The sequence below is a fragment of the Pelodiscus sinensis genome, chromosome 16 (genome assembly GCF_052426305.1).
Source record: "Pelodiscus sinensis isolate ZL-2025 chromosome 16, ASM5242630v1, whole genome shotgun sequence".
Classification (NCBI taxonomy): Eukaryota; Metazoa; Chordata; order Testudines; family Trionychidae; genus Pelodiscus; species Pelodiscus sinensis.
Window position 1 is genome coordinate 41,384,207 of NC_143067.1, and position 13,422 is coordinate 41,397,628.

The 13,422-nt window shown below is 46.1% G+C and overlaps 1 protein-coding gene across 16 annotated transcripts in view; it reads left to right on the forward strand.

Moving 5' to 3' along the window:
* LOC106731829 (protocadherin gamma-C5-like) overlaps positions 1–13,422 on the forward strand; it is a 237,111-nt gene that overhangs the window by 115,824 nt on the left and 107,865 nt on the right. Inside the window, exon 1 of one of the 16 annotated variants that reach the window (XM_089769588.1) lies at positions 3,995–6,722. The exons of the other annotated variants lie outside the window; for them this stretch is intronic. Within the exon in view, the coding sequence (XP_089625714.1) occupies positions 4,263–6,722 (2,460 nt within the window). The 5' untranslated portion in view covers positions 3,995–4,262. Of the gene's footprint in view, positions 1–3,994; positions 6,723–13,422 lie in introns of those variants that run through there. 16 annotated transcript variants of the gene reach the window in all.

Here is a 13,422-nt window from a genome sequence, read left to right on the forward strand (position 1 = left end):
ACTAAAACAACCTGCTTACAGTCTGGAAGAAGTACGATGGAATAGATTAAGATTTAAAGTCCCCTCCATGAACAACCAACCACTCCATCCCGCATCTCCAATAATGAATATTCTTCCTTGCATTTCGGTGGATTTCTTCATGGTAGTTGCATTTTAGGAGCCTGTTTATACTTTCAGTGGGGTCTATCGCTTATTTTGGTAGGAAAAAATAGTAATTCCAATATACTAACAATGTTTTAAAAATACTTTTTAAATTCCTTCTTTGTACGTATTCCTTTTTTGCTGTTCCATGGGAAATTACATAGTTCTTCCTGAATATAAAAAGATCATGTTAGTCGTTTTAAGTGCCACATCTCCTTCATTTTACAGATACACGAAGGCTACGTCTGCACTGGCCCCTTCTTCGGAAGAGGCATGCTAATTTCTAACTTTGGAATAAGGAAATCCACGGGGGATTTAAATATCCCCCGCGGGATTTAAATAAACATGTCCGCCGCTTTTTTTCCGGCTTGGGGAAAAGCCAGAAAAGAGAGTCCAGACTGGCGCGATCCTCCAGAATAAAGCCCTTTTCCGGAGGATCTCTTATTCCTACTTCAGGTAGGGCTTTATTCCGGAGGATCGCGCCAGTCTGGACGCTCTTTTCCGGCTTTTCCCCAAGCCGGAAAAAAAGCGGCAGACATGTTTATTTAAATCCCGCGGGGGGTTATTTAAATCCCCCGCGGATTTCCCTATTCCAAAGTTAGAAATTAGCATGCCTCTTCCAAATAAGGGGCCAGTGCAGACGTAGCCAGACACTTGTGTATCTATCAACTACACCAAGACCCGGTAGGAAGATTGCGTTGATATGGCTTTGTAACTGGAATTAGTTGCTTGTGGCAAAATCACGAGTGAAGTATTCACGTCACTCTAGGTAATAAGAAAATCTTTATGCCAAACCTTCCTATAACCTATGTGTACCATAGATATTGTTGATATACTTTTTGAAGTATTTGAATAGAAGCTATGTAAGGTTCAATAGCTTCAAATCATTTAGTGCCCTAGATCAGTTTCTGTGCCATGAAAGAGATAGACACCTCTCCTTTTCAGTGACATAGCAATTCTGTTTCTTCAGCATCACTGTTATATAATTAAATAAAGCCTAATTGTGCCGGGAACCTCTATAATTACAAGGGGACTTTGCATAGTTAGGATATGAAAGGTGTATTCTTCTGGGAGCTACTGTTATGTCAGCTCTTCAAACCTCATCCATGGATTGGAATGCTGGGTGTTTTCCAGGGCAGAGCGCTGGTGATAGATTGTGTCGGATTGTGTACATTCCCAAAATGTCTCTGCATAGTTGGGGCATATGTAATGCTGTTGCAGTACAAAGGAGTCAATAGCTTCTTCTACTACTAGATCTTCTGAAACTTAATGTGTATATTGCCAGAAAAAAATGCTGAATACATTTTTAATATTTTTAATATCACCCATTTAAGACAGTGCCTACACAGACAACTTTCCCAGCTTCTCTTTAGTACTCACATGTCATCCATTAATAGATTTGAGGCCAGAAGGTCTTTTTTATCATAGAATCTGGCTTTGCCTATAGTATAGGCAATGGCGCTACCACACAATAATTACTAGAGCATATCATTTGGAGAAACATCCAATCTTGATCTAAAGATGGTCCACGATGGACAATGTACCACGTCCTTTGGAACCATTGGACTCTTGCTACATTGTTCCAGTGGTTAATTCTTCTTTCTATTGAATATTTACACCTTATTTCTGGTCTGATTTTGTCTAGCTTCAACTTCCAGCCATTAGACTCAAGGAGACAGGTTTTCCAATCTTTTAATTATTCTCATGGCTCTTCTCTGACCAGTCTCTAATTTATCAACATTGTTCTTGAATTGTTGGCACCAAAACTGCACATAGTGTTCCAGCAATAGTCACAACAGTACCAGGTAGTAAAATAATCTCTCCGTTTTGAGATTCCCCTCTTTATGTATCCCAGGATCATACTGGTTCTTCTCGTTTCCTTTGGGTATGAGAATGAGTAGAAATACACAATGAAGAAATTGTCGTGAGTCCCCTACTTATGATTAACTGCTTAATTCAACCTTTCAGAGAGAATCTTTTAATTCTTCTTTGTTCTATACCTATCTCATAGAGTTAGAAAGGACCTAGAGATGTCATCAAGTCCAGTCCCCTGCCCATTGGGTAGGATCAAGTACTATCCTTGACAGATTTGCTCTATTCCTAAATCCCCCGATGGATAGAACTCACAACGCTGGGTTTAAGCAGGCCAATGCTCAAACCACTGAGCTATTTGTCCCCTCTTTTTAAAGAATTAAATTTGAAACTTATGTGGACAGACATAGATTAATACCTAAGTGAAATATGTTGGTGTAATGGTTGCTTAGTAACAGATTTGTCTGACTTGCTCTGACATCACAGATTGTCTGCCTTTAGATTTGCATCATGGGAAAGCTGTTGCATGCTGGGCTTTTCGAAGAACATTCCCATGATTCTAGGGATGCTCATGTAATCTGATGAGGTTCAACAAGGACTCTGCACTTGGGATGGAAAAATCCCAAGCATTGTTACAGGCTGGGGACCAACCAGGTAAGTAGTAGTTCTGCAGAAAAGGACCTGGGGGTTACAGTGGATGAGAAGCTGGATATAAGTCAACAGGGTGCCCTTGTAGCCAAGAAGGCTAATGGCATATTAGGTTGCATTAAGAGGAGCATTGCCAGCAGATCCAGATATGTCGTTATTCCCCTTTATTCAGCTTTGGTGAAGCCACATCTGGAGTATTGTGTTAAGTTTTGGGCCCCCCACTATAGAAAGGATGTGGGTGCATTGGAGAGGGTCCAGCGGAGGGCAACCAAAATGATTAGGGGGCTGGAGCATATGACCTATGAGGAGAGGCAGAGGGATTTGGGCTTGTTAAGTCTGCAGAAGAGAAGATTGAGGGGGGATTTGATAGCAGCCTTCAACTTCCTGAAGGGAGGTTCCAAAGAGGCTGGAGAGAGGCTGTTCTCAGTGGTGACAGATGACAGAACAAGGAGCAATGGTCTCAAGTTGTGGTGGGAGAGGTCCAGGTTGAATATTAGGAAAAACTATTTCACTAGGAGGGTGGTGAAGCACTGGGATGGGTTACCTAGGGAAGTAGTGGAGTCTCCATCCCTAGAGGTGTTTAAGTCTCGGCGTGACAAAGTCCTGGCCTGGTTGATTTAGTTGGGATTGGCCTAGAGCAGGGGGCTGGACTTGATGACCTTCTGAGGTCTCTTCCAGCTCTATGGTTCTATAATTCTATGATTCTATGTATGGAACGCATAACGGTTCCTCTGGACTCCTTTTATTTCGGTTCTTGGGATTTATGAGGAAACGTAGCTTTTAGGGGCAGTGTCACTTAAAGGAGTAGGATCTTCTTCATCTTTCTTTTGCAGTTGTGGAAACAGGCTCTGCGTTCTTAGTAGGCAGATTTATTTTTTAAGAAGCTTAAACTGGATATATACCTAGGTGTGAAATGGGTTTTATATGCAGCCTCACTAGTATATAAACCCACAATGGTTCCTGCTCTTCTCATTCAGAAAAAAATTCTCTCACAAATATTGCATAATTACAACTTGCTGGAGGTGTGAACGTGGATATTTGAGGATTGTGATACACAAACGAGAGCTCTTTGCAAGTGTTGGGAAGTTGTTGTTTCTACTCATTTCATACGGGTTGCAAATAATAACTATAAATCATCCGTATACATGCTTAGATTCACCAGACAGCTATTTGTCTTACTGCGAATCAAACGTATCAGCTTGCAGAAACCGCATACAGAGCAATAGCTACAAAGAAATGGAGACTATATTTATAGTTCCGCTCTGGAATGAAGTAATTAACAGTGAGCAGCGAAAGCAACCTGCTTCCGAGCGCATTCTTCCCATTATCACAAAGTGGCACGTTAATAAAAATAAATACAAACCGATTGAGCTGCGCCGGCGCCGTGCTGCGACCGCGGCTGCTGCAGTTCTGGGCTGATGCTCCGAGTGCCGCTGTTGGCCAATGCGGAGCCGGCGCTGCAGCCGGGATCCACTGGCGGCTCCTGCCCTGCGCTTGCTCCGTCACACGGCGCCGGGCGGGGCGGGGAGAAAGCAGCGGAGGGACCTGCCCAAGGCGTCCGGCAAGAGGGAGCCGCCGCGGAGCGCTCTGCCCCGTAGCAAACCCCCGGCTCGGTTTGCGCTACGTGAGCGCGCCTCTCGGCACCGGGCGGGGGGCGCCGCATGAATGGGAACGGAGAAGGCAGCAAGGACGGGGCGAATCTGAAAGCGACCGGGATGGAGACCAGGCGCCGGGCGGCCCCACGGCAAGTACTGCTCCTCGCCTGCTTCTTCCCTTTGCTCTGCCGCGCGGCCCCGGAGCAGACTCGCTACTCGATCCCCGAGGAAATGGCCAAAGGCTCCCTCGTGGGAAACCTCGCCCAGGATCTGGGGCTGGAGCTGAGGGAGCTGCCGCTGCGGAAGCTCCGTGTCAGTTCGGAACAGCAGCACTTCAGTGTGAATGGGGAGAACGGGGACTTGTCTGTGAATGGCCGCATAGACCGGGAGGAGATCTGCGGGGAGACTCCGCTTTGTGTGCTGACGCTGGAAACGGTGGTGGAAAACCCTCTGAACGTTTTCCACGTGACTGTAGCGATCCAGGACATTAATGATAACGCCCCGCGGTTCATCAAGAGTAGCGCTGACCTAGCAATCAATGAGTTAGCCCTGCCGGGTGCGCGATTTCAGCTGGAATCTGCGCAAGACCCAGATACGGGGGTGAATTCGGTGCAAATGTACCGGCTCAGCGGGGACCCGCATTTCTCCCTGTCTGTGAAGGAGAGCCCGGATGGAAACAAATACCCAGAGTTAGTGCTGGAAAAGGCTTTGGATCGGGAAACGCAGCAGTCCCATCGGTTGGTCCTGACGGCCGTGGATGGGGGGGAGCCGGTCAGAACCGGGACGGCTCAGATTAGGGTCAATGTCACTGACGCCAATGACAATGCCCCCGAATTTTCCGAGGAGATTTACAGAGTCAGCGTGAGGGAGAACGTGCCGAAGGGCTCCCTGGTGCTTGAGGTGAAAGCCACGGACAAGGATGAAGGGCTAAATGCCCAAATCACGTACTCCTTCGGCAACACTCCGGAAAACGCTCTTAAAATATATCAGTTAGACCCTGAGAACGGAAGAATTACAAATATAGGGAATCTGGATTTTGAAGAGACACACAAATACACGCTGGGAGTAGAAGCCAGGGATGGAGGTGGCCAGACTGCTCAATGCAAAGTTCAAATATCAATACTTGACGAAAATGACAACGCACCAGAAATGACATTCAGATCTGTCTTCAGTCCCATTCCCGAAGACTCGGTGCCCGGGACAGTGATCGCGCTGATCAAAGCCCGGGACCCAGATAGTGGGAAAAACGGAGAAGTGACGTGTCACCTGCAACACAATTTACCTTTTACAATAATATCGTCTTCCAGTAGCTACTACAAGCTGGTGACTGACAGCCCCCTGGACAGGGAGCGGGCCCCGGAGTACAACATCACAATCACGGCCACAGACAAGGGCTCCCCCCCGCTCTCCACCCAGAAAACCATCCTCTTGCAGATCTCGGATGTCAATGACAACGCCCCTGTCTTCGAGAAACCTTCCTACAGCGCCTACGTGCCCGAGAACAACCCCTCGGGGGCCTCCATTTTGAGCGTCAAAGCCTCAGACCGGGATCTGGACGGCAACGCCCGGGTCACTTACTCCATCCTGCGCAGCAGCATCCAGGAGCTGCCTGTCTCCTCCTACGTGTCCATCAACTCCCAGACCGGAGCGCTGTACGCGCAGCGCTCCTTCGACTACGAGCAGTTCCGGGCGTTCGAGCTGCAAGTGAGGGCCGAAGACGGCGGGTCGCCGCCTCTCAGCAGCAACGTCACCGTCAGCGTGTTTATCCTGGATCGGAACGACAACGCCCCTCGCATCCTGTATCCCTCGCTCGGGCCCGAGGGCTCGGCCGTGTTCGAGATGGTCCCTCGCTCTGCCGAGGCGGGTTATCTGGTGACGAAGGTGGTGGCGGTGGATGCGGACTCGGGACACAACGCCTGGCTCTCCTACCATGTGCTGCAGGCCACGGAGCCGGCGCTCTTCCGGCTGGGGCTGCACAGCGGGGAGATCCGCACCGCGCGCGCGTTTGCGGACAGAGATGCGGTGAAGCACCGGCTGGTCGCCCTGGTGAAGGACAACGGGCAGCCGCCTCTCTCCGCCACCGTGACTCTGAGCCTGGTGTTCGCCGAGAACTTCCAAGAGGCTCTTCCGGAAATGAGCGACCGGTCGGCTGACTCAGCGCCGCAGTCTGATTTGCAGTTCTACTTGGTGTTGGCCTTGGCCTTGGTCTCGTTTCTCTTCCTCCTGACGGTGACACTGGCCATTGCGATGAGATTGCGGCGGTCAGGAAATCCCCAGTTACTTCAGTGTTTTGGGCCTGAGCCTTATTCCAAGACGGGCTCCATGTTCCCACCAAACTATGAAGATGGGACTTTGCCTTATTCCTACCAGCTGTGTTTGTCCTCGGACTTAAAGGGGAATAACTGCACCTTCCTGAGACCCAGTGCCCAAGTAGCGGAGCATGTTCTGTGTGGTGAAAACTCGAGGACCTTACTTCTGAACAACGGATGTAGTGTCTTAAAATCTGAAACGGAGACTACTGACGTGGTAAGGTTCTGCTTCTGTGGTTTATGTGATTTTTAGATTCGTGACTTGTTTTCACAGTTGTCCAAGGCTAGTGTTCCTTAAATGTCAGAGGTAACAGAGAATATTCTGTACAGAGACAGCTCTAGGATGTCATTTATGGGCAAAGGATGTAGCAGTGTAAATGATGAGACGGCGTCTGCTGGGCTGCAGAGCTTCATGCTTTACGTTGTGGTTTTACAGAATACCGGCTTTTATTATGTAAATGACTTGCTCATTCTCATATTTTCCATGGTCTGAAAATATGAATGAGTTTTCAAGGTAGAGAAACTTATGTTTACTTCACATAAGTGTGTGAGGTAGCATGGGATCTCAGAACGGAACCCTGTTAATCTGTAACTTTGTAAACCACCAATAGTTCTGTGGCACCTTAGAGACTAACTAAAATATATAGAATCATGAACTTTCATGAACAAAATCCATTCCATCTGATGAATCAGAGTGGAAATAGCAGAAACAACCATAGTACCTTTTAATTTCTCCTGTCTTTAACATTTACATTTCCACATCAAAAGCTATGTATGGGACACAGGTAGTCCATTTATTTAGCCTCATTAACATGGGTCCTACAATTGACAGGTACTTCTGCTGAAACAAAAAAAATCAATTACCACTTCTGCCATTACCACATTTTCTGGTATTGTTTTCCCCCTTCTCTTTGTTGTGGGCCTGCCCCGTGCTCAGTTTTTCTCTTACTTCTAATGCTTAAAAGGTTAGTGGGTATTGGCCAACTTAATCCAGTGAATGCCAGTGAAAATGGAGTAGAATCGGAGGCTAAAATATGGAAAGAGAACAAGGTAGAATTACTTAAACAAGTTAAATGAACTCAAGTCACCAGGACCTGATGAAATACATTGTAGATTACTTAAGGAGCTAATTGAGAAAACATCTGAGCCGTTAACAATTATCTGTGAAAATCCATTTAAGACAAAAGAGATTCCAGAGAACTGGAAAATGTTAACTCTAGTGCCAATCTATTAAAAAGGAAATAAGGACAATCTGGGGAATTACAGACCAGACATCTTAATTTCAGTACCAGGACACATAATGGAAATAATTAATCAGTTTGCAAACACCTAGAAGATCAGACGGTGATTGAGTAATGGTCAGCATGGATTTGTCAAGAACAAATTGTGTCCAACCAATGTAATAGCTTTTTTTGAGAAAGTAATGAGCCTTGTGGATGGGGAAAATGGTAAATGTGGTACATTTTGACTTTAGGAAGGCTACTAGTGTTTTGCATGGCCTTCTCATAAACAAACTAGGAAAATACAACCTAAATGTAGCTTCTATAATGCGGACTCGGGACACATTGTAATTTGCAATCAAGCTGGAAGGGCATATCTTGTGGGGTCTCTCAGGAACCAGTCCTACATCCAGTTCTGTCCCATATCTTCATCAAGTATGTAGATAGTAGCATATAGATTATATTTATAAAGTTTGTAAACAATAACAAGCTGGGGTCAGGGGAGATTGCAAATGCTTTGGAGGATATGCTTAAAAGTTACAATGATCTGAACAAACTGTGGAAACGGTTTAAAGCAAATAAAAATTCAATCAGGACAAATGTGAAGTACTCCACTGAGGAAGGAACAATCAGTAGTACACATATAAAATTGCTGATTGAATAGGGAGGAGTATTTAAAAAAAACTGAGGATCACAGTGAATCACAAGCTAAATATGAGTCATTGGTGTAACATTAGTACAAAAAAAAAAAGCATTTAGGGATGCATTGGTAGGACTATTGTCAAGATACCAGAAGTAATTCTACTCTACAGTGATAGGCCTCCGCTGGAGTATTTTGTCCAGTTCTGGGTGATGCATTTCAGGAAAGGTGTGGACAAACTGGAGAAAGCCAAGACAAGAGAAAGAAAAATAATTAAATTCTAGAAAACTATGATCTATGAGGGAAGATTGAAAATATTAGGTTTATTTAGTCTGGAGAAAACTGAAGAGGGGACATGACAGTTTTCAAGTACATAAAAGGTTGTTACAAGGAGAAGTGAAAAAAAGTGTTCTCCTTAATGTCTGAGGATAGACGAGAAGCAACAGACTTACATTCAGAAAGAGCACTTTAGGTTGCACATTAGCAAAAACTTCCTATCGTTTGATTGAGCACTGGAATAAGTTGCCTAGGGAGCTTGTGGAATCTCCATCGTTGGAGTTTTTAAGAGCAGGTGTGATGTAGTGGGGGTACCTGGCTGGTTTCTATGCTGCTGGCTCTGGGGTAACCCCCACTGGCTGCCGTGGGTACCACGACCCAGCAAAACAGGATGAGTCACTATGCAAACCAGTATGGCCAGACACCCTCCATGGAGAGGAACAAAGGAAGGTGGAATGCTGCCCTGGCTGGGGGGCAGGGCTGGAAGGGGGGTGGTTAGTTGCTGGCTGGAAGCATGGAGGAGACAGCCTAGGGAAAGGGGCTGGAGTTTAGGGGCCCAGTCTCCCCCATCTCAAGGGGGCCTGAGGCATCCTAGCCCAGCTCTGTGACCAGATTACATCTGTGCTGTGCTGTATCCTGGAGAGGCAATAAACTTCCTCTATTCCACCGGCTGGTGCAGTCTGTTTGTGCCATTTCGGGGTCCAGGAGACGGGGGACCCCCAACGCGCCGTCACACTGGTGTCAGAAGTGGGTTGCACTGCACCCCGTGGATGGAGCTTCCAGCGGCGAGCGACAAGGCACCGTAGAAGCAAGAGCCCTGGAGCCAGGCATGCTGGAGACAGAGCGAATCGGTTCCTGGGAATCGTGGGGCGCTGCAGCACTAGACTGGTGAGTCTGCACCGAGGGGCCCAGCGGGCAGATGGCCTACACCCGACTCTTGAAGGCAGAGCTGGTGGGGCTGTGCAGAGAGAGGGGCTTGCCTGTGCAGAAAGCAACCAAGGCCCAGCTGATTGTCCAGCTGGAAGAGAACGACCAGCCACAGGGCCAGGATCTTGTCCCCAGGGGAAGCAGCCAGACCCCCCCTGAGAGTGTGTCAGGCTCAGAGAGGGGGAGGAGTGCTGGAACTCACCGGAGAGATGAGACAGCTTCCCCCAGGAGGCCTGCAAGCTGCAGCCCATCTAGGGCAGGGGCCAGCCAAGCAGAGCTGCGGCGGCTGGAGATCCAGCTGCGGATCAAGGAATTGGAAGCAGAGGACCAAGAGAGGGACCGCCAGGACCGAGAGAAGGAGCGCCAAGATCGAGAAAGAAACCAGCCAGGTACCCCCACTATGTCACAGCAGGTTAGATAAACACCATCAGGAATGGTCTAGATGATATTTAGTGCTGCTGTATGAGCAGGAAACTAAACTGGATGATCTCTCAAAGTGCATTCCAGTCTTATGATTCTATGATTGTATAAGATCTTAGGTTATAGCGACAAATAAAGAAAAATACACTTATTGCTTAGAAAAAGTTCAGATGTTTCCCATTATAGGGTTGTGTTAGACTATGGTGTGTTATAGAAATTTTATTGGCATAAGTGTTTATGATTTTATTCCTCAGCAGTGGCAGAGCCTGGGTATAGTTATGCTATGTAAGTGATAATAAAGTATTTATGCAACAGTCTTATTCATTCTGGGTATTCCACACAATTAAATGGGAAAACACCTTTACAAATACTTGCAAGATTAAAAAAGTTGTAAGGCAATTTTTCTTTGAAGTTGTAATGCCAGATTTCTGTCAGCTACCCTGATCCAGTGTTAAGTGTTCATAAGCAGGTATGCAAATATTTAAAAATGTCCTTTGAAAGCCTATGTCTACATACAAATGTCAAGTTTGGGGAAATTTCTTTGTGTCACTTTTATGAGTTATGAATAAGTTTTGAATCCCAATGGGAATATGAAACTCTCCTTTATAGTAACATAGATCTACCTAACAGCCTTTCAGGATCTCCAGGTAGTGAACCTTAGGCCTTGTTACACTTATCAGTGCCACTGAAGTTGACATACTCACTGCAGCATCTTTTATTAGGTGAGGTTGGTGGGGGCTACTCTTCTCATCTTAATGGGGTACCTGGCATGGACAGGAGTACACCCAGAGATTGGTTTATCATGTCTAAATAGACACAAAAATTGACGGCCAGTAGATCGATTGCTACAGTGTTGAGGTAATATGGGGCAGCCCGTCCGTATAGGCAACCTAGGTGGTCGCCTAGAGTGCCAAGTTAATGGGACGCCAAATGGTGGTGCAATATCATTGAGGGATTTGGAGATGGGGGCGCTGATTGCATGGTTTGTGTAGGGCTCGAGTTGCTGGCAGCTAATCTAGGGCCACCCCTGAGCGTAATGAAGACAGGGCCTTAGAACTGTTCCTTGTTTTGTTACCATTTAAATATTTCTAGGTGTGGTGAGGAAGCAGAGTCCACATTTGGAGAGGGTAAGAAAATATTTCTCTCAAAACATTTCCATGTTGGAAGAGCTCAGTGATTTGGGACCTCTGAAGTGCTCCTGAAAAATTACGTTGCAGACAGATTGTAACTGAATGAATCTGTAAACTTGGAGTCATGACTTATGACTACAACAGCAGTTTTCAAACTGTGGGTGAGGACCCCCAAGTTGATTGTGACCCCATTTTAATGGGGTCATCAGGGATGGCATTAGATTTGCTGTAACCTGGGGCCGAAGCCCTAGTCTCATCACCGAGGGCCAAAACCCAAGCCTGAGTCACACTGCCATCAGCAGCAGGGCTCAGGATTTGGCTTTGATCCCCTCACCTGGGGTTCAGGCTGGCTCAGGCTTTGTTCCGTGCTTCTGGATTCATGTAGTAATTTTGTTGTCAGATGAGGCCGTGTGATGCAATGATGTGTGAGAACCCCTGGACTAGAAAATTGCTAATATACAGACCTATTTATACGAAAGGTGGTGGAGAGGTGATCCAGGATTCTAGAGGCCTTTTTGTTTGACCTCAACTGTATGCAAGGTTGTAGAACAAATTTTAAAAGAGAAAGTTGTGACGTAGTGGGGGTACTTGCTGGGCTGTGGTGACCCCTGCTGTCTGGAGCAAGACCCAGCAGGGAAAACCTCGCTAGGCAGAGGTAATGCCAAACTTGTTGAACCAGTGGCCAGACACCCCCCATGGAGAGGAACAAAGGAAGGTGGAATGCTTCCCTGACTGGGGGGCAGGGCTGGAAGGGAATTTAGTTAGTTACTGTGGGAGAGCATGGAGGAGAGCCTAGGAGAAGGGGCTGGAGTTTAGGGGCCCAGTCTCCCCCATCTCAAGGGGGGCTGAGGCATCCTAAGCCTGCCCTGTAACCAGATGACATCTGTGCTGTGCTGTATCCTGGAGAAGCAATAAACTCCCTCTGTTCTACCAGCTGGTGGAGTCTGTCGGGGCCATTACAGGGGTGCAGGAGACGGGAAAACCCCAATGCGCCATCACACCTTCTTGGAGAAGACAACCAAGTTTTTAAACAAAGGAAATGTGGTTGATCCAAGCTACCTGGATTTCAGGAAGGCATTTGATAGTTCTACATGGGAAATTATTACAGTGGAGAAGATGGCAATATGAGAATTGAAATGTGGATAAGGAAGTGTTTAATGGGGACACTAGAATGAGTCATATTGAAAGGTGAATTGTCAGGCTGGATGTCATCTGTTAGGGGAGTTCCTCAGAGATCAATTTTGGGAGCAATATTATTTAACATTTTTATTAATGATGTCAGCACCAAAGGCAGGAGTGTGCTAATAAAATATGAGACTGGCACAAGTCAAGATTGGGAGGTATTGACAAAATGGAAGTGGACTGGAATAACATATCTGAACATATGAATGACCTTTTGAAATTTAGAGAAATAGTAATGGGATTAAATTTAATAGTGTAAAGTGAAAACTCATGCACTTGGAGACTAAACAAGAATTTTGGCTGTAAGCTATGTATGTGTCAGTTGTATGTGACAGAGGAGGAGAATGGCCAGGTGTACTAACCAGTCAACCAGAGAGAGACTATGAGCCACCAAAATGATGTATCCATGAAAAAACTAATGCAATCTTATGACTCATCTGGTAAGGTGTTTCCTGTAGAAATATACACTGATACAAGACTCTGGAGAGACCTCATTTGGAATATTGGATGTAATTATCATATTCTATGATTAAGAAACATGAATTTAATCTGGAAGAGATGCAGGGAAAGGCTGTTTTGATAATCAGAGGAATGGAAGTCCTACACCAAGAGGAGATTCTGGAAGCTTAGCTTGTTTAGTCTAACCAAAAGAAGGCTGAGGGGAAGATCTGAATGCTCTCTATAAATAAGTCAGAAGGATCAATACCAGAGAGGGAAACAGTTATTTAAATTAAGCACCCATGTTGGCACAAGAACAATAGACTATAACAAGCTTAGGCTTGAAATTTGATACTATTTTCCAGCGGTCAGAAGGCTGAAGTTCTAGAACACTCTGATTAGGGGAGTAGTGATGGCAAAAAACGTAGCTAGCTTCAAGACAGAGCTTGATAACTTTATGGAATCGAAGGTATGATGAGGTTGCCTACAATGGCAAGTAGTTTGTGCTCCATCAATGACTGTTAGTACCAAATATCCTCACTGGAAGGAGATGGTGCACTAGATGGGAAGGCTTTGAGTTACTACCAACACAATTTCCTCAGATGTCCAGCTGGTGGGTCTTGCCAACATGCACAACATCTAACTGATTGCCATATTTTGGGTTGGGAAGGAACTGGGTCAAAT